The 22,472-nt window shown below is 39.9% G+C and overlaps 1 protein-coding gene across 1 annotated transcript in view; it reads right to left on the reverse strand.

Annotated features, from left to right (window-relative positions):
• Positions 1-22,472, reverse strand: part of CTNNAL1 (catenin alpha like 1) — a 1,837,423-nt gene that overhangs the window by 1,148,610 nt on the left and 666,341 nt on the right. Inside the window, exons 3-4 of the mRNA XM_044064584.1 lie at positions 19,087-19,274; positions 2,680-2,799 (exon numbers count right to left, since the gene is read on the reverse strand). Coding sequence (XP_043920519.1) covers positions 2,680-2,799; positions 19,087-19,274 — 308 coding nt within the window. The remainder of the gene's footprint in view (positions 1-2,679; positions 2,800-19,086; positions 19,275-22,472) is intronic.

Below are 22,472 nucleotides of genomic sequence, written 5' to 3' on the forward strand. Positions count from 1 at the left end.
GAATCGAGTACTGTCAATGTAAACCAGCGAAAAGGTAAAACATTCATCTGCACTGTTATAAGGAATATGGTGACACAAGAATGCACTGTAAAAAAAAAAAATAGTTTTAAAGGAGAGTCCTGTGGTGTGCCAGCCCTCATTATGTAATTTCATGGCAGAAAAAGTGACAAAAACAATAGTAAACAGTTGCTGCAGAGCTGTTAGCAATGCAAAGACTGGCAGGCTGTGATGAAAACACGTTTCCTACTTCTGTGACAAGCTGTCCTTTAAATTACAGTGGTACTGAAGCATCATTCTCAAACACAGACATGGTTAATGAACTCTAGTATACAATACTTCATGCATATGGCCAGTAATTAATTGTTTCACATTTTATTCTCAGTTTTGAGTATGGAGTAATTCTTTCCTATTTACCTGTGCTTCAGAAAAGTAACACATCAGCTTTTAATCTGCAAATAAACCACACAACTACTTGCTTGCAAAAAAGATCATAAAATTGACTTCAGTTTGGTAGTGTGCACTTTCTAAGTCGGCTAACTATTTTCCATGTGCGTGTTGGGGCTAGGACTGCATACAACGTCTGCTGCTGCTTTTCAAATGTATCTGGTCACTTCATGGAAACCACCTCTGTTGAAGTAGTACAAGAGAAATATACTAAATAATGCCAGAAGTAAAGACAGTTTGATGAATCTTCTGCAAACTCAGAAATTGCTACACATCTTATGATAAACCTATTTTTTAAATCTGTACTGAATTCAGTCTATATTACCTAGATACACTAATGCAACCCTCCATATGAGGGGCAAATGGGGGGGATTTCAGCTCAACAAAAGTGCATTTATATTTCTGTTTTCTTGAAATACAGTTCTATTCTGATAAAGTAACACATCTTCTTAAAGGTCATCCTTCAGTTCACTTGCATTTTGGACCTATATTTCTTTGAATGCTCTCTCACAATGTAACGCTCAGAGGTCATCCTTACTATAAAAATTCTGATTCACAGGATATTTGAAAAAGCAGCTTACAGACATCTAACATACAGAACACATTAAGGGATGCGGTCATATTATCTTTATCTGTTGCTTTTAAATCAGCAGACAGCCTACTGTGAATTTAAGGTTGGCTGTGAAATTTCCACCTTCTGAAGTACAGTGCAATCACTAGCACTGTTACTTCATTCATAAAACTTTAAAATCCTCAATTACTCTTGTATCAGTTGTGAACCCAATTAAAACAAACTGCAACATTTAAAATAAGATGTTTGTAAAATATTGAGTAACTTTGTTCATTCATTTAATCTTCATTAGCTATTGGCTCTATTCCATAATAGCCACAAGAGTCAGAGCCCACCTTCGCTCTCAGTGAGCACAAGGCAGAGAAACTAATACTGCATATGATGCCAGTCTATTGCAAGAAATGAACAAGTACACACCAACACATAGTATGCACATAGATAGGCAAACTAGAGTTTTGCCAGTTTGCTTACAATATATCTGAGATGTGCGGCGAAATCAGGGTACTCAAAAATCCACATGAGAGAATGGACATGAAGACACCACACCAAAGTCACTCAAGCTGACAAGTGAACTGAACTCAAACAAGTACGGTAGGTGACAACACTAATTGCTGCTCACCATCAACAGCAATGCTTGCTCCTATCCAGAACTTAACTCAAGGATCTTTATTTCATCTACTTATATCTTAATTTTCCTACAAAATAAAACCCATAACTTATCACTGTAACTGCTTAACCTTTGTTTTGTTTTTCTCTGTAACCCACAAATGATTTAAATTTTAAACTGCTGTAATCCTTTTGTTACCATTGTTTAAAGATTTGTCTCTAATCTACAAATGATTGAAATTGTAAACTAATGTAATCTTTTTGTAATGTTTGTTTTGGAGCTTTTCTCCCCAGGACTCCATTGAAAATGGGTTCTTTTTGGCCCAATGGACTATCCTGGTAAACCAACTGCAAATAAAATAAAAAATAAATAAATAAATACACACCATAAATATATGTTTTTGCTTAGATGTACACCCAGTTCCTGATATTTAACTTTATACAACTTTGGCTCAACTATGGAAGTGTACCATCTATCATATCAGATAGAGTGTAAGAAAAACAAGAATTTCTCTGAAAGGCACTGCACTATTTACTGGTATATGCATTCCTAATTGCTACTTACAGGCTCATCTCAATTACTGTCTGGAAGAAGTCAGGAACTGGTCTACTTTAAGTGGCTGGGCATGATTTATTACAGAAGTCACTCAACTGTTGGACAGAATTACTCAAAACCTGTTTCAACGAATCCAGTTTCAGCTTTAGTAAAAACAAAGGATTTTCAGCACTACTCTCAACTTTGCTATGAGACTTCTGTAAGCATAAATGTATGTATTTAGAGATAATTATTTTAGGGGAACAATATACAGTTAGTAGAGTGTAAAAGTCTAGCCACTGAAACACAGTTTTTCCCTGAACATGATTTATTCCATGAAAATGGCATAGGCCGATTACCTTGGTTACAGTTTTTTCTGTAACTACCCCTCATGACCTTTTTCAGCCAGACAAAAAGTTACATTCCCCCATCCCCTGTTATTTCTCAGAGGCAAACATATTTTGATTAAACAAACTATTTTTCTTTTAAATACAGTTTTAAAAAACAAATATTTCTTGCTTACATTTTGCCGATCTCCTGTAAGATGTGCAAATTCCACCATTTCATTTCCAAACTGACTAAATATCTGCACAAACTCCTGAAAACTGCTCACTTTTTCCAGCTGCTCCATAGTTGCAAGAACCTGAAAAACAAAGTAAAAGCAAAGCAGACTCATTGCTTCCACTCTATGCACAACATAAAAGAATAACCTGAAAAAACACACCGACCATCAAAGCAACTAAAAATATGAACAGTAACCATCATTATATACTTACCATGACAAATTTGCATGGCCAGGGTTAACAGCATTGACTTCAAATTTTAGTCAGATTAGCAAACAGATCTTTGCCAGGCTCTAACTTCTCCCCTTAACTCATAATACAGCTCACTCTTCTGTATACAATAGTGACACACTGGACATCTGGTAAGTGAAGCACTAAGGACAGCAACAATACGCATTCACAAAACAAAACCCAACCATTGTCAAGCCCCTTCTACACCTTGCTTCCTAGGCAAAGAGAATGGAGGGCAGGTATGTTGGAAGAAGATGGACTTTGACTATACAGAGATATTATTCTTAATCAATAATCCATGACTAGGTGTGCATATATCAGGATTTACTGACAGTTGGTGCGGTTTGATCATTAGGGCAAAGTCAGTTGTGAGTAAATCCTGATATACCCACAAACAAAAGTGGATTATTGCTATTATATAAAGACATTATTTAAGAAAGAAATTGCTTACTTTCTGTAAATAATGTCTTTGAATTATGGCACTTGGTCTTCTTCCGAGTTATCTTCTGTAGGCTGATGTACTGTGCACGTGTATAAGACATGTGTTCCCACACTCACATAGTACATCAGTGCAGTGCAGGTGAAGCAACAGGGAAAATAATCTATTGCTGTTTTTTTTTTTTTTTTTCTAATTTAAAAAAAGAATCCAGGTTTTAATAGTGACAGTGTAGAAATACAAGGAAAATCAGGTATGTTTTTCTTTAGTTTTGCAAAATGTACATGATTTTTCTCACATTTTGCTAAGTCTCCCAGCATATACCAAAGAAAGTCTGGATGCTCAGTGGTACTTCAGTGGCCAGATGTTTTCTATTGTTACAGGCACAATTTACAATGGGCATGCTGGATGGGCTGTCCATCAGCATGCATGTTTTGGAATATTAATGTCCTCTTATTGTATAATGTTTAAATTTATAACTTCTAAATCAGAGTCTGGTCCATTTTCTTCAAAACCTTCAGGCTAGTGTTCCACTCTCATTCTCATAGGTAGTGGTATAAAAGCATGTCTCTTATGAATTCCACCCCAAAGGAAGTTGACATTGCAATCACATCCAGCTTGCATTATACTGAAACAGTTTCTAGAGAAGTTACAGCTGCACATCTATGGATTGAGTTGGGAAAAATGCCTTTGATGTGGCCATTTCTCTAACCAAATGTGTTGTATCTGGCAAATCTTTGTTGTATTCTGAGTAACAAAACGTAATACACACAGAGCAACCTATGACATGGTGATTGTTAATACTTTGGGCCAATTTGCTAGAAGTACAGGAAACAAATAACTGAGGTCTTCTTTCCAGACCTAGATCAAAACTTAAGAACCAGAATCCTTGGATAACTTGGACACAGATGGTTTACTGTTTGTACTGACCTCGACAGTCAAAAAAAATTTTCAAAACCTGTCTTGTAAGGTACTATTATCAAAATTTTTCACATTTCACAATCTACATTCATGTGCTGGTGGCCCAACTCACACCACCCACAAAACATTCCAATTTCAGGGTGGAATAAGGACAGCACAAATCTTATTTTTTTAAACTTGCTGATTCAGACTCCGTACAGCAAAAAATATAAAAACTAAAAAAAAACAGTAAAAAACTATTAAACTCAACATTGGCCAGAAACACTCAAAACTGCAAATGGTGAACTGGAAACCTGGAAAAAATATGCAACAGTGTTAAATGTTAGGAACTGATAGAAAAACTAGCCTACGACAAGACACAGCTATAAACAGCTGGATAACAGTGTACTGGGTATACAGGCAATATATAAAGGGCACAGGCTGAAGATGAAGAGGCTCTAAATTAGAAAGTATCTAAATATTAAAATAATGGGAAAGCTATGATATGAAATACATTGAACCTAGTTGATGATTAAACAGTCAGAGGAAATATATGTAAAATGCAGTATATTTAGCAACTATTGCTAATTCAGCAATTATTTTCACAAAATAGAAGAAAACCTGGAGCAGTATTTCTCCATGAGATCTCAGTAATAAGGAAGAGTAACCTCTACAGTTACATAATATAAAGACACATTTACAGGTAAATGTAACAAGATGGAGGCTTGGAAAGTCTTGCATGCAAATGAAGACCTGCAGTCTAAGGCCTGAAGGTTTTGAAGATGGACCAGTCCTTATCAGATTATCTTTTACAACTTCAGAGAATTACTGTATTTACTTATCTACATTTTAATTCTACTGTAGATGCCTGCCCAGTCATTATAAAAACTAAGATGCAAAAAGAAATATATACTGACAAAAAAACATACAACCTCCACAGATCACCCATTTCTAATTTCAATCAAGAAGTTGCAGAATTTAAGCTAAGACCGAGTCACTTATTTCCAAGCTTGTAGTTTAAATTCTGTCCCTGACATTTAAAAAATACATTAGTATTACTGTTCATAGGTTTATAGATGTTTAGGAGGCTAATGACCACAAGGGCATTTTAAGCCTAGCCACGCATCCCAAATCTCTGACAAGTTCTGATACCCTTGATAAGTGTAAGCATGGGCCTGGCAGATTAATCATTTACAGGTTACCTATGTCCATTAGAGACATATGTGCCAAACCAGGGATGAATTTCTGGTTTCCCAACCAACTGTCCAAGTTGCACTTGAATTGGGTTAGGGAGGAACTCTGCTTCACATGGATGGGGGGCCTGTTCCACAGACGCGGTAATCTCCAAGATACATACATATCTCTCCAGTAGGTCCTATTTATATCACAGGCAAGGATTAAGTCTTTAGAATGGGTAATTCTGGTGCTGTTTGTTTTGTTGATATGCAGGAGGTTCATTAGAGGGGAGTCTGACAATGCCCTGTATGCCAGACCTAGATCTCCCCTCAAAAGCCTGTAGGAGACAGAATACAGGGATAAGGTTTTGAGTCGGTCTGCATAGGACATTTTACTTACACCCTATATTCTTTTAGTGAGGAACCTCTGTGGACATTCCAATTCATAGATATGCCTGGGTAGCAGTGGGTGCTCATGATATCGGACTGCAGCTCCCCCAGCTGTGTACCACAATGGTACAATCCAATAACTTCACATAGAAAGTGAATCCGGACTGCTGCCTTACCAGTCTGGATTCAGTAAGAAGACAGCAGACTGCTGATGCCCCAGAAGTCTATAAAGTGCTAACTGCATAGACTGGAAGGGGATCGGACTGCAAGGTTGGAACATTCACAAACAGGAAGCTGGAAGTGTGCATTCCAGCACGTGCGAATGCAGATGAAGCTGTTTGGAGACCCAGCTTTGGATTTTATTTTTTTATTTTGCAGAGTCTCACAGCAGCTTTGGATTTATTTTGCACAGCCGTTTGGAAGCTTTGGATTTTATTTTGCAGAGCCAGCTGTTTGGAATTTATTTTGCAAACCAGTGTGTGTGTGTGTGTGTGTGTGTGTGTGTGTGTGTGTGTGTGTGTGTGTGTGTGTGTGTGTGTAGGTAACAAAAGCCTGAATTCCCTACCCATCACATTGCCTCATATTTTGTTCTGTCCCGTTCATCATAAAATCTGTGGTTTCTGAATTTGTAATTCCTTAGATAGTTGATGGTGCAGTGGTAGCATTGTTGCTTCACAGCTAGATGTTCTCTGGTTTGATTCTTGGCTGGGGTGCCTTCTGTGTGGAGTCTACATGTCTTCCCTGTGTTTGTGTGTGGGTTTGCTTTGGTGTCCTCCCATGTTGCAAAGACATGTGTATTTATCCCTGGGCCTCTGCTGAAAATTTGCTTTTGTTCCAAGTCAGACTTTCCTGGTTAACAAATGTTAAATAAAATTGAAAGGCATTTGAATTTCAGACTTCATATTCTTTAGAAAGTACATAGTAACACAAAACCTTTTATTCTATCAATTTTTGAAGTTTATGAGATGAATATTTGAAATTTGTCCCTATTTTTGGGCCTGTATTCTCCCATTATTGGCTTTGGAAAGAGTATTTTCAGGGGCTGATGAATGAAAATAATGAGAGAGAGAAGGTTGAATGATGTGGGGATAGTGAATCAGGACGTGAAACAAATTAGCAAGGAGGAAGTACGGACAGCAATGAAGAGGATGAAGACTGGAAAGGCTGTTGGCCCAGATGACATACCAGTGGAAGCATGGAGGTGCTTAGGAGAAATGGCAGTGGAATTTTTAACCAGATTGTTTAATGAAATTTTGGAAAGTCAAAGGATGCAGGAGGAGTGGAGAAAAAGTGTTTTGGTACTGACTTTTAAGAATAAGGGTGATGTGCAGAGCTGCAGTAACTACAGAGGGATAAAACTGATCAGTCACAGCTTGAAGTTATGGGAAAGAGTAGTGGAAGCTAGGTTAAGAAGGGAGGTGATGATTAGTGATCAGCAGTATGGTTTCATGCCAGGAAAGAGCACTACAGATGCAATGTTTGCTCTGAGAGTGTTGATGGAGACATACAGAGAAGGTCAGAAGGAGTTGCATTGTGTCTTTGTGGACTTAGAGAAAGCATATGACAGGGTGCCTAGAGAGGAGTTGTGGTATTGTATGAGGAAGTCAGGAGTGGCAGAAAATGATGTAAAAGTGGTACAGGATATGTACAAGGGTAGTGTGACATTGGTGAGGACTGCAGTGGGAGTGACAGACACATTTAAGGTGGAGGTGGGATTACATCAAGGATCAGCTCTGAGCTCTTTCTTATTTGTAGTGGTGATAGACAGGTTGACAGAGGAGATCAGACAGGAGGCCCCATGGGCTATGATGTTTGCAGATGACTTTGTGATCTGTAGTGAGAGTAGGGACCAATTTGAGGAGAACCTGGAGAGGTGGAGATATGCTTTAGAGAGGAGAGGAATGAAGGTCAGCAGGGCTAAAACAGAATATATGTGTGTAAATGAGAGGGAGGGTAGAAGAATGGTGAGGATGCAGGGAGTAGAGTTGGTAAAGGTGGATGAGTTTAAGTACTTGGGATCAACCATTCAGAGTAATGGTGAATGTGGAAGAGAGGTGAAGAAGAGAGTACAGGTAGGGTGGAATGGGTGGAGTGTCAGGAGTGATTTGTGACAGTCGGGTACCAGTAAGAGTGAAAGGGAAGGTCTACAAGAGGGCAGTGAGACCAGCTATGTTGTATGGGTTGGAGACGGTGGCATTGACAAAAAGGCAGGAGTCAGAGCTGGATGTGGCAGAGTTAAAGATGTTAAGATTTGCACTGGGTGTGACGAGGGTAGACAGGATTAGGAATACGTATATTAGAGGGTCAGCTCAGGTTGGACGGTTTGGAGACAAAGTCAGAGAGGCGAGATTGCATTGGTTTGGACATGTGCTGATGAGGGAAGTTGGGTATATTGGGAAAAGGATGCTAAGGATGGAGCTGCCAGGTAACAGGAAAAGAGAAAGGCCTAAGATAAGGTTTATGGATGTGGTGAGAGAGGACATGCAGGCGGTTGGTGTGAAAGAGCAAGATGCAGAGGACAGGTAGAAATGGAAACAGATGATCCGCTGTGGTGACCCCTAATGGGAACAGCCGAAAGAAGATGATGATGATGTTAAGAGCTATGGTGAGAACTGAATTTGCTGAATATGTTTGAGGGCTGTATTCCCCCATTACTGGCTTTGTCCAGGTGTTTTGTGCTAAGAGGTTGACAGCTATGGTGAGAACTGAATTCACTAAATGGTAACCATTTAAGTTTCAGTCTTCCTTTCTTTCATAAAACAGCTGATTTGGCATAGTGGTATGTTGCACTGACTGTTTTGCACAGGGTCCTGGGCTCAAGGCTTCACAGTGAAATGTATGGTGGCAACACAGCATTTTATATTAGCAACTTTCCAAGATTATACAAGCAATGTTTAGAATGTGTATCTGTTTTTTGGGCTTTTGTCCCCCCCCCCCCAATACATTCTGGCTTTTTCCATTTTTCTTGGGCTGCGAAGTTGAGAGATACAGTTGAGTGTCGAGTAGATTTTACAAGGAGCTGAGAGCTGCAAGGGAAGAGAAGTCTAGTGCTGCTTATGCTAAATCTGCTTGCACTGTAAATAGCACAATAGGTAGTGTACTTGCTTTTGATGCAGAAGGCTGTGGGTTCTACTCCCACAGGGGGTGGATGCTGCCATACTGAGAATGTCCACCTTGGCAAAAGATACAGGCACTTTATTTGTAGATGAAACAATGAAATATAAAGTTGCTTGCTAGCAGCAACCTCTTCATTAGTTACAGATCTCTTTAATGTGGAATTTTATAGATACTTCTGCAGAGATTGTGCATATTTACTAATACTGGTGGATTGTAGAAGTTTGAGTAGACATTTATGATGAAATTTTCTCAATTGGGCAGTTTTGTCATTATTGGTGCATGCATTTTGTTTCATTGTTTACTAGAAAATTTTCAAAACAATACATTTAAAATACCCTCTAACAACTGTACTGTATTATACAAGGAATATAATTTAATACAATCAGGAAGGTGTTTCACACAACACATGTATATCTTGTGTGCAAGGGACCTATCATTTGAAAACAGACCAAAGTTAATCTTTATACTAGCCAAATGTATTTTCTTTGAATGTGAATTTCAATGCTGTTTCAATGAATGTGAGTTTCAAGGGCAGAGAAGTTTTAATGCTAAGTCTATTTTCATTGTGAGACTGCATTGCTTTGTTTAAAAGATGTCTTAGTGTGTGTGTGTAAAATGCAAAATAAAACTTTCGAATGAAATCCAAATCATCGTAGAACTAAAGCAATATGCACATTACAGTGTTTATGGTAAATGGGGTGAAATAGCCAAGTAATGGGACATTGGAATGGCTGCAGGGGGGAAGGCTCCATTCGACCATGATTTTGTGAGGGGAAGGGCGGCAAACTCAAAAACAGCCCCGGCTGAACTATATCTCAATTATCCAGATTTTCACAGAATTAATAGATTTTTTATTCTTATTTTTGGTTTGTGCCTCATAAAATTTGTGGTTTTCTGGCAAATCATTTAGGAATTAAGTCACTAAATAATGAGAGACATTGAGTTTCAGACTTCATAACCTTCATAACCTTCAGAAAAATGCATGCTAAAGCAAGACCCATTATTCTATCAACTAAGATTATACAAGAGCAATATTTAATACTTGTATGTTCCCCCCAATATATTTGGCCTTGTCCTGATTTCCTGCATTAACAGGTTGAGAGGTATGTGCAAATAAATTGCTTTATAGAATTAGGTATATCCAAACCTCTCAACTGTCCTCGATTTTGGCTCAAAATGTTGCTCTCCCACTAATAATCCCTCCACAAAATGGCAATTTTGGAAGAAAACGTGAAGGGTTTACAACTGATAAAGAAGTGTAATAATCAGAGTTATAGATTACTTTTATTTCAATATGCATGTAGATTTGTTTATTTGCTCAAGTTAACAGTACTAATATTTAAAAAAGTGTCCATTCTTTGACAGGTTCCCAGCTGTATTGTGTGGCTACTTTATATTTTTGCATCACATTTTTGGTCCATTTTTCATAAAATTGTGGTTTTCTGGCAAATTAATGGCAAATTAGTGGGGAGCTTAGAGCAGCCTATCTATCCCTGGAGGAGTGTTCCCAGCACAAGTATCTGGTAGTCTAGTGGCCGTTTTGGGCCAATTTCTAGCTCTTTCAAGTCCCCCCTGTATAAAACCCACTTTAGCGTGGCTTTGCGCGATTTTGCGCATAGCGCAGCATCGGGCAACACCGCTTAATTGGGTTTAAACCATTCTCGGCTTCACAAAGTCTGCTCTTCACTTTTTCCCTTAGAACTGATCTAGTTCTCATAATAAACACCCTATTCCTATTCTAAAGCCTGGCACTTGCTCACTAAAGCAATTATATAAGTCAGCACTAAAAAATTAAAAGCACTACACCCTCACAAACTCCCCTTGAATACCTTGTTCCCCACTGGCCCTTTTTTCAATTATAAAGGAATTCCCAATACTATTCTAGCATGTCCAAAGGTCAGTTGTCAATCTCCTCTCCGGTCCAGCTGGTGAATCTGGGAATCTTGAGGCAATGTTACAACTGCCTCATGTAACAGACAACCCTCTCCTCCTCCCAACAAATTCCAACACATGTGAGAGATGCAACCATATAGCCAAACTGGAGGCTAAGCTCTCTCAACTCAGTACTGGCGTAACCAGTCAGGAGGAGAAGGAAACCACACTCACTACAATTCCAGTCTCACATAGACCTACCACGACAGCAAACCAAACACATAAACACACAAAAACATACTCGGAGGCTCTAAATAAAAATCTGCCTAAGCAAAGCAGACACCCAAGCAACCGCTACCCCAAAACAAAACACGTGCAACACATAGCTCACAAAGCCAGTGTGCCAAACAGTCACAGCCCTTAAGGCCAAACAACACACCTGATACACTTGTAATAGGTGACTGTATCGTCAGGCACACTGACGTCCCGCTCACCAGGCTGAACAAGGAGAAGGTCACAGTGAGCTGCCTGTCGGGCGCTAGGATCCGCCACATAACACAAGCACTCAGGTCACTCCAAGGCAAGTACAAATATGACTCAGTCATTGTCCATGCTGGTGTGAATGACCTGAGATGTACCTCCCTGGACTACATGAAGAGAGACATAGAGGAGCTCTCTGAGCATGTAGCCCAGGCCAGTATGACCCTGACCTAGAGTAGCATCTTACCCTCACCAAGAATGATGCCACAATGTAAAGACAAGATGATCAATTTCAACAATTGTCTTAAGTATTGGTGTCATTCAAAGGGGATCCAATGCCTGTCACCCTGGGATGACATGCTCGACAAGCCACGATGCTTTGCTAGGGACAGCTTGCACCTGTCACCCCTGGGCTTTTGGATATTGGCAAAGGCTCTTGCCACCCCCATAGTGCCTTTTTTAGGCAAGACTCAAAAGACAAACCCAACTCCATAGGTATCACAAGGGATAAGAAACTAAGAGTAATGCTACTCAATGCCAGAAGTCTAAACCCCAAGATTCACGCACTCAAAACTTTCGTTAGCATGGAGAACATCGATATCTGTGCAGTAACAGAAACCTGGTTCAACGCTCCTGAGAGCACCACAGCACTACCAGGTTATACCTCATACCATGTTTTTCGGCCCCAAAACTTGGACCGAACCACAAAAGGAGGGGGAGTATCAATAATCATCAAAGATACCCACACTTCCAGGTTGGTGGCACAGCACGAAGCATCAGAGACTATCCATGTGCAACTAACAGTGGGTAAAACTGCCTTCCAGTTTATAGCCTGCTACAGACCACCCTCCCAAACCCAGGAACCCCACTCGGCCTTCCTGAGAACACTGGAAAATATGAAGGTCTCTCCAAACACCATTATATTGGGCGACTTCAACTACCCAAACATAGACTGGGAGCATTACTCTAGCTCCAACACCCTAGCCCAAAGGTTCCTAGAATTTATAAACTCAAATGCTATGGAACAGCTTGTTACCACTCCCACAAGAGGGGAAAACATACTGGACCTGATCATCACCAACATGGGGACTCTATGCTCCAGACCAGAAGTGTATCCCTCACTGGTAAGATCAGACCATAAACTAATCTCACTAGATATTCACATCCCGACCCCAGCCCCTGCCCAGAAAACCACAGTGAAAAACTTCTCTAAAGCAAATTTCACACTCCTCAAAACCGAGGTAGAATCCTTCAAAGCCCCCGGGCTTGTGGAAAATACGGCCCAGACCGCAGAATCCTTTATAAATGCATTCTATGAACACCTTCAAGAATGCATGGATCATGCAATCCCAAACAAAACCAAGACCCAATCCTTCAAAGGCAGGCGTCCTATCTGGTGGACCCCAGCCATAAACAAACTACAATAGAAGGAGGAAGCTACTACATGATAGAGCAAAATCCCAAAAAGGGAAGGCATCTCTGATCAGTATTAGCAAAAAACTATGGGCACTCATAAAATCGTCTAAGGCCAGCTTTGAGAGAAAAATTGCACAGGACACTAAGGGTAATCACAAGGCTTTCTTTAGTTATGTTAGAAACCTAGGTGGGAATTCCCAGATATGCTCAGAATTAGTCCAAAATGACAAAAAATACACCGAACCCACAGACATTGCCAACATCCTAGCTGACAGGTTCAGCGCAAACTCCCCCCCCCTTCCCCACCAAAAGGGCAAATATCTATCCCAGCAGAGTGCTGCCCCCCTGACATCTCAGATGCTCAGGTAAGAGCCGCCCTCTCCAAAGCAAAAAACACAGCATCAATGGGACCAGACGGTGTCCCGGGCTGCGTCCTACATGAACTCCAAGAAGAACTAAACCCAAACATAAAACTACTGTTCAATCTCAGCCTTACTACAGGATATGTACCCAAAGAGTGACGTACAGCAACAGTGGTCCCTCTCCACAAATGTGGTGCCTCAAAGGATCCTGGAAACTATCGCCCCATAAGCCTGACTAGCTTGGTCTGCAAAGCTATGGAAAGGATCATCATGGACCTCATAAATAAAGATATTGGGGACCTACAAACACTGGATCCTACCCAGTTCGGCTTTGTTGAGGGCAGATCCTGCCTCTTAAACCTGGTCGATTTCTTTGAAACAGTCACCAAGGCCATTGACGAGGGGAAGGTGGTCCACACAGCCTACCTGGACCTCGCAAAAGCCTTCGATACAATACCCCACTCAGGCATTATAGATAAGCTCACCAGCTTAAACATAAACCCCTATGTCACTAGATGGGTTGCAAACTGGCTCAAGGACAGAACCCACATGGTTAGAATTGCTGGAGCCATGTCAGACTTCAAACCAGTTACAAGTGGCGTCCCACAAGGCTCAGTCCTGGGACCTCTCGTTCGGTATATATTTCTTGGAGGTACAGGCCAACACGGAAGGACTGTGGCTGACCAAGTTCGCAGATGACTGCAAACTGGGCGCCATAATCGACTCTCCAGCTGACACAAGCATCCTCCAAAAGAGCCTCATAGAAACAGACAACTGGTGCCAGAGCCATGGCCTCAAGCTAAACGCCAAAAAGTGTATAGTCATCCCTTCGCAAAAACAAAGTGCCCACAAATTACCACATAGATGGTAATCCATTAAGTACGGAAGAAGTAATTAGGGACCTGGGGACCCAAGTTGATAGCAATCTCTCATTTGACACCCACGTGGCCAAAGTGGTTAGAAAATCATTTTATATAGCCCACCTAATCATGAAGGGATTCACATCTAGATCAGGGGAGGTCATCATGCCTCTTTACTCATCCCTCTTGAGGCCCATAATTGAGTACAATGCCCCTTTTGGGATGTACCTTACCAGACACCTGCAGCAACTGGAAAGACCCCAAAAGTACCTCACCAAGAGGATCAAAGGGCTCAAACAGATGCCATATGCTGCCTGATTAAAGAAAATCCAGCTCTACTCAGTGGCATACCACCTGCTCAGAGGCGATCTGTGCCTGATGTATAAAGCCATGTCCAACCCGGAATTAATGGACATGCTGCACCTCAGAAAATCCAAATCCCATCAAGCTACGCGCTCGAGAGACCTGAACCTCAGCACTGAAATAAATAGGACATGCTGGAGGGACAGATTCATAACCCAGAGGCTCCCTTCACTCTGGAATAAAATCCCAGTCCAGGTTAGATAAGAGTCCCTCATTGACTCTCTTCAAAAGGAATCTTGATGAGTGGATGGGAGATCGTAGATTTACTCCGGGTATCACTTCTGTGTCACTGTTAGACAGATGCACAGTATACTAACCTCGAAAAAGGGCATAGAAAATTCATTTTAAAATGGGTGGAGAAAGCCAAACACACTCTGGCTAGGCTTGTAAATGCCCTAGGGCAGATAGCCTAGTATGAACCTATGAACCTAATCATTAAAGACTGAAGTTAGAAAATAATGACAGACATTTGAGTTTCAGATTTCATACCCTTCAGAAAATTCATACTAATGCAAGACCTACTAGTCTATTAGAAAGTTTATAAGAGCAATATTTAAATATTGCCCTTATTTTTGGGCCTTTGTCCCACTTCTATGTATGGCTTTGTCCAGATTTCTTGCTCTGAGGTTGAGAGGTATGACAAATGTGTCAGGGCCATCACAGTCAGCCAGAGACATTTCAAATTGTGACATACCTCCCCCATGTAGTGACTCTGGATGTGTGCAAGCAAGGCAAGGTGTAGTTATGCAGTGTAAGTGTGCGGAGTATCCCACCATCCAAGGCAGACAAGTACTACAGTGCCTTTTCATCTGTCCTTTCTTGATTTTGCAAAATGTTCTGGTTTTCTGTCATATTTTTATATTGTTGATTTATGCTTCTTATTATTCAGAAAGTGCCCGTTTCTGTGTTTAAGTAGCACTGCTTTCATGACCATCAGATAAGCTTGTCTGAGACTGTAAGATGCAATTAAGCTTTAATAAGGATACTATTAAAGAATTACCAACATTGAAAGCCTTTTTGTTGTTGCCATGCACAGAATACTTACATAACTAGATAACATATATGCCATGGGTATTGAAATGCATATGACAGTATTTGTAATAAAGGACAGGATTACAGTATTTTAAGAAGCTCATTACCTTTGTTGGAGACTTGCAGTCATCTTTGCAGGCTTTACCCGTAAACTAAACAGAATGCCAATTTATCATGTGTGGTCATTAACCTGTGCAGTAATCTTTTAAGCAATGTATCTTGAGCATGTTTCTTGTTTGCTGTTCATTTTTTTACTTTGATCATGTTTTCCCCATGAAACAAGTAGATAGTTGTTGTCAGGCAGCAGGTCTTTAAAGAAACATTTTTACAAGTGGGGGTATCACAGAGATCGCTACTTTCAGCATGTTACTTGGTACTTTTATAAAGCTGAATATAAATTATAATTAGAACTGCAGTGCAAGAAGTGGTTTGAGTTGAGTGCTGCTTGTTTTTCTTATACTTGATTTTGACTGGCATTCCAGTAATGTATTTAAAAAGTAATTTATTTTTTCATGCCTCACAACCTTTTTGTTTCCATCTAGATATTAATTAAGCTGTCATGCAAGCCAATGCACTGAAATATTTTTTTTCTTCTACACTTCATTTTGTCTTGATTGGACTCTCATAATGACGGTTTGCACCCAGGGCAGCATATTTAATTACAGTTACAGTTTGTGGTTTTTGAACATAGATCCTCTCCTTTCTAGTTGGCCACACTCCTTCCCATTGACCTCACCCATTCAGCTGTCCTGCAGCCCCCTTTTGATTTGAAGTCACCAGCTGCCATTGCTGGTTAGGTACATACCAAATGGGGCATTGCACTTAATGATAGGTCTGATGAATGCCGAATACTGTGGTACAATGTCTTCCTTGGACTTAGATGCCATACCTTTCTTTATAAGTTGTGCAACACAGAATGATTTCCTCACTACTATAGACACATGATGGTCAAAGGCTAGATTACTATCTGTGTGTGCCCTTAAGTCCCTGACTACTGGGTCAACTCTAAAGGGTGTGTTAACAATATGATAGTTACCAGGGATGGATGACTTTCCAAAGGATACTATTATGCATTTCTTGGCATTTAGTTTTAGTCAATGGTTCTGTCACAAGTTGGCCCCTCCTGGATAACATTTGTATCAGTGTGAGATTCAATGACAGCTCCTAGTTTGAAATAATCTGCAAATTTAGTCAGCCAGAGACCACTGACATTGGCCTCACTTGCCCTCTGAAAGGCTCTTCCATGTGTCAGTCAGCCTTTCTATAAACATTCTCAGGTCATAAACTATTTTCCCTTTTAGTTCCTCCAAGTTAGCCATAGGCCTTGACTTTAATTCACTTGTGGAAGGTGATTTTTTTCGGATACAATCAATCGGATACAAATTCATCTATGCTTCTCTCTCTCGTACCATGTTTCACTGCATACCCTCAACTACTTTGTTTCTCTCTTTTAGGTCACCTCAATTCTATTGGTATAATTATGGATAAACTATCACAAGGAAAGCACTCAGTACTCCAGTGTGGTTACACTCTTAATACAGGGAGACCATTGTTTCCTTTTCTTGTATTGGTAATCCCTTTCTACTAAACATTTTGGTATTCTTCCAACTCTCTTTACTGCCTTTTCAGAATAACAACTCACTTTCAAGACCGTCAGTACAACTACGTCTGAATCCTCTTCTACTATAGTTTACCAAAATGATAACCCGAAATATTGGTTACCGTTATTGTTAACAAATCTCCATGTGCTTTTTTGCAATCTGTACAAACTATTCAGGATCTGTTTGAATTACTTAGTTTAACATACTATTACAATGCAACTTTTTCTTTCTTCACTCTCCTTGTACATCAACTTTACAAACATCTTTAATTCGGCTATGAAAACATCATTTAAAACATAATAAAAATAACTGGTTTCCTTCATTAACAACTTTTTTTTTGTTTTGTTTTGAGTGAACTCCATAAACTGAGCCTCTATTGTTCAATCAGTGTATTGCCAAAGTTACTTCTTTGCAGCCCCCGATTATATTTCTAAATGTCTTTTGTGTGTGGAAGCACTCAATGCATTGTCAAACTCTATCAAGACCATGTCTCAGGATAGCCCCTCGTCTGCTTTTTCAATACTGGAATGTTAAGTCTAATCAACTTCCAGTCATAGCCATACACAGTTTCTCCTACTTATGCAACAGGTACAACTTCAGACTGCTTTATCACTACCAGTCAAATAACATTTTCCATTCTTGGCCTCTCCTTACTGGCTGACCAGTCTATTACATAGTACTATTTTTGCTGTATAACAGTATATGCAAAAAAAAGCAGAAAAAAAGATAAATGCTGTGACAACAGTTTCTCAGTGGAAGTGACCTAATACTGACAGTACTTTACTACCATCTAAGCATCATCTGGTATCCCTCAAATGCAAGTAAGTTGAAGAAAAAAAAGGTCTGTTCTGATCTGGTTGGTGCTTCTATAGCAGCCATACCTCTCAACCTCTTGGAGAAATAAATCTGTACAAAGCCATAAATAAAAGTGGGATAAAGGGCCAAAAATAGGGACAATTTTTAAATATTGCTCTTACAAACTTAGAAAGTTGATAGAATAGCAGGCTTTTGCATTACCATGAATTTTCTGAAAGGTATGAAGTCTGAAACTCAAATGTCTGTCATTATTTTCTAACTTCAGTCTTGAATGATTTGCTATTAATTCGCCAGAAAAATACAATTTTATGGAAAACAGACCAAAAATATGAGGCAGAAATCTGGATATTCTGCGAAAATCTGTACAGCTGAAAGGTAGGATAGCAGCAAGTAAGGCCCTGTTTCAACTTATACTGCATTCGAAAAGCCTGACAACAAAAGAACTATCAAAATTAATTTCTGCCAGTACTGAAACAAATACCAGTACTGAGCTATCAATTGACTGGCACCTCCTGATCACACCTCCTGGCACCCTGCACACCCAGGGCAGCTGCCACATTCGTTCACCCCACCTATACTACTGCTTTCAAATTCTCTATACAGTCTGTTCAGTTGTTTTCAAACAGGCTACATGTCTTTTTAAGACCTCACTTTCATCCTGTACCAGGGGTATTTTTGTGAAAAAGCTAACCATGTAAGCAGCCATGATCAGATTTAATGGTCATTTTATTCTTTCCATACATGTATCAATGAGAGTTAAATACTCAGCAGTTCATATTTGTCTTTAATTCACTACACTGACAATATGTTGATTCATGCATATCGTGTTTGCTAAAATAAGGTCGAGCACAATACAGAGACTCAAAAGCAAGTATTTCACAATCTGAATTTTGTTTCACTACCAGGAGGAAACCACTTCAATATATGATGCCCAGAGATAAAGTTTCACTTTCAATGACTGTGACTGGGAAGTCGAAAGTGTACACTGTGTCCTTAAGTCCGAGAGATTATAAAGCCTACCCATTTAAGAGTTCAGTGACTCTCAAGGGTGACCTGCTGACTTGCTTCACTGGCTGCTGTTCATGTGATTTACTAGGTACCCCATTGTTCCACTTCTGCTTTGTACAATGTGTGCCTTCCAGACAATGAACCAGCCATTCACTCTGTAATATTAACAAAAACACTCACAAAGCATGGTATTATTCCAGACTTCACTAGCTGAACTAAAATAATCAAGTCTGCTTTCCGGAAATAATGTTAATCCAATCCAACCCAGTATGGCAGTAATTAGTAATAATACTAATAAAAAAAAATACCTTGTTTCTGGAGGTTATGATCTGTTTGACAACAATTCTGTCTGCCAGCACTAAGACTTTGGTAACTGAAGACAGCAACAGTCTGGCAGCCTTTATCATTCCAGTTTTGTCTGCAAATACTCCTGACCGGCCATCAGATTCAGGCTGATCAAAGGTGCTCACATCAGTTAGCACTGCAATGTTTTCACCTAAACAAAAAAAGATTGAAAGGATATTGAAGTGCTGAAAACAGTCAAATGAGATGCAAAAATCTCAGCAATACATCTGGTATTTCAGTTCCAAATGAAGCACATCTAGGTTCAGGTTAATAATTTCTTTTACAAGTAATGTGGTTTACAATAAAAAAAAATTATGTTCATTAAAGACACACAAGTTACAACCACTGTATGCAGCTAGGACAATTAAACACAAAGGACAGCTTATTATGTAGAAGCTGAAGTTAGAGGAGCCAGCCAGTAGTTTAAAATCTTACACTGTACTTTACCAAATGTAAAGTGCTGTACTGTTAACAAATGCCTTAAAGTGGGAACTGTTCCCTTTAACAGATATGGAGCACTCGGCATTCAGAGCAGCTTTAAGAAAGGGTTAGGGAAATTCCCAAGTCTTGTTAAGGTATAAAACTCTCAAATAGAAGTTAGCAAGTACTGCTTGTTCCCCGAGTGTAATCAGGGTGCAATTATATAAAGCTGCTTTGTGTTTGCTGAATGGTAGAACGGGATCAGTCTCTTAATTAAGAAGACAACTTTTGGTTCTGCCATTAAGAGAAACTGCTTCATTTTAAAGTCTTCAGGGTGTATTTCATTTGCAAGTGCAGGGAGGATAAGAGGACCTGTATAAGCAACTGGAAACTGTTGCTAAGCATAGTTCTTGTCTGAACGGTAATGTGCTAAACCTTAGAAACCTGCAGTTTTCTCAGCCTGTGGACTGTAACTATGAACTGCGAGGTACTATACTACATACAGGTACATGTTTGGTTTTGTTTTCTTATCAGTTATAATTGACACATAACAGTAACAGTTTCCTTTGTATTACATTGAAATGAAGCCATCTAACTTGCTTTCTGAAAGGATGAATTGAAGCAGTTTTGAGTTTGCATTCTAACCTGACAAGTACTCATTTTGTTTGATAAACCTGAATAAATAAAACCTATGTTATTTGGTTTACATTACAAGAATTTATGAACTGGTGCTCTGTTCACAATTCTTGGAGGTTTTACTTATTCAGGCTTATCAAACAAAATGAGTACTCTTCACAATGTAATACCTTAATCCTCCTGTGGTGGAAGTACAAGACATCTCGTGTTTCAGTTACATGGCTTTTGAATGTCCATGATTTATTTATTTAATTTATTTATTTTAGTTTTTACTGTTTAATTTTTTAGTGGTACATTAGGGCCAATACAGCTAAAATGGTATGTTCTTATGGGATCATACACCTAAATCCCATGGGCCTACACTGCCGGAGGTTTATCGTATTATACAGTGAAGACTCCAGCTTATATGGCCTTTCTTTTAGAATTAACCAAATGGTTTGTTTGTGTAATGCTTTTACCTTTCAATTGGATGTCATTTCAGATATTTTGTAGTCACCATAAAGTTATGGATCATCATCATCTTTCGGCTGTTCCCATTAAGGGTCGCCACAGAGGATCATCTGTTTCCATTTCTTCCTGTCCTCTGCATCTTGCTCTGTCACACCAACCACCTGCATGTCCTCTCTCACCACATCCATAAACCTTATCTTAGGCCTTCTTTTCCTGTTACCTGGCAGCTTCATCCTTAGCATCTTTTTCCCAATATACTCAGCATCCCTCCTCAGCACATGTCCAAACCAACATAATCTTGCCTCTCTGGCTTTGTCTCCAAACCTTCCAACCTGGGCTGACCCTCTAATACACTTATTCCTAATCCTGTCCACCCTTGTCACACCCAGTGCAAATCTTAACATCTTTACCTTTGCCACATCCAGCTCTAACGCCTGCCTTTTTGTCAATACCACTGTCTCCAACCCATATAACATAGCTGGTCTCACTACCCTCTTGTAGACCTTCCCTTTCACTCTTACTGTCACAAATCACTCCTGACACTCTTCTCCACCCAATCCATCCTGCCTGTACTCTCTTCTTCACCTCTCTCTCACCATTACTCTGAACTACTGATCCCAAGTATTTAAACTCATCCACCTTCGCCACCTCTACTCCTTGCATCCTCACCATTCCTCTATCCTCCCTCTCATTCACACACATATATTCTGTCTTAGTCCTGCTGACCTTCATTCCTCTTCTCTCTAGAGCATATCTCCATCTCTCCAGGGTCTCCTCCACCTGTTTCCTACTCTCACTACAGATCACAATGTCATCTGCAAACATCATGGTCCACGGGGACTCCTGTCTGATCTCGTCTGTCAACCTGTCCATCACCATTGCAAATAAGAAAAGGCTCAGAGCTAATCCTTGATGTAATCCCACTCCACCTTAAACGCATCTGTCACTCCCACCGCAGACCTCACCGCTGTCACACTACCCTCATACATATCCTGTACCCCTCTTACATACTTCTCTGACACTCCTGACTTCCTCATACAATACCACAACTCCTCTCTAGGCACCCTGTCATATGCTTTCTCCAAGTCTACAAAAACACAATGCAACTCCTTCTGACCTTCTCTGTACTTCTCCATTAACACTCTCAGAGCAAACATCACATCTGTAGTGCTCTTTCCCGGCATGAAACCATACTGCTGATCACTAATCATCACCTTCTTAACCTAGCTTCCACTACTCTTTCCCATAACTTCAAGCTGTGACTGATCAATTTAATCCCTCTGTAGTTACTACAGCTCTGCACATCACCCTTATTCTTAAAAATCGGTACCAAAACACTTTTTCTCCATTCCTCAGGCATCCTCTCACTTTCCAAAATTTCATTACACAATCTGGTTAAAAACTCCACTGCCATTTCACCTAAACACCTCCATGCTTCCACAGGTATGTCATCTGGACTTTCCATTCTTCATCCTCTTCATAGCTATCCTTACTTCCTCCTTGCTAATCCATTGCACTTCATGATTCACTATCCCCACATCATCCAACGTTCTCTCCCTCTCATTCTCTTCATTCATCAACCCCTCAAAGTACTCTTTCCATCTCCTCAACACACTCTCCTCGCTTGTGAGTATGTTTCCCTCATTATCCATTATCACCCTTACCTGCTGCACATCTTTCGTAGCTTGGTCCCTCTGTCTAGCCAATTGGTACAGGTCCTTTTCTCCCTCCTTAGTGTCCGTCCTTTCATACAATTCTTCATATGCCTTATACTTAGCCTTTGCCACCTCTTTCTTTGCCATGCGCCTCATCTCCTTATACTTCTGTCTACTTTCTTCATCTC

This window comes from Protopterus annectens, chromosome 3.part0 (assembly GCF_019279795.1).
Source record: "Protopterus annectens isolate FY-2018-M chromosome 3.part0, PAN1.0, whole genome shotgun sequence".
Lineage (NCBI taxonomy): Eukaryota > Metazoa > Chordata > Ceratodontiformes > Protopteridae > Protopterus > Protopterus annectens.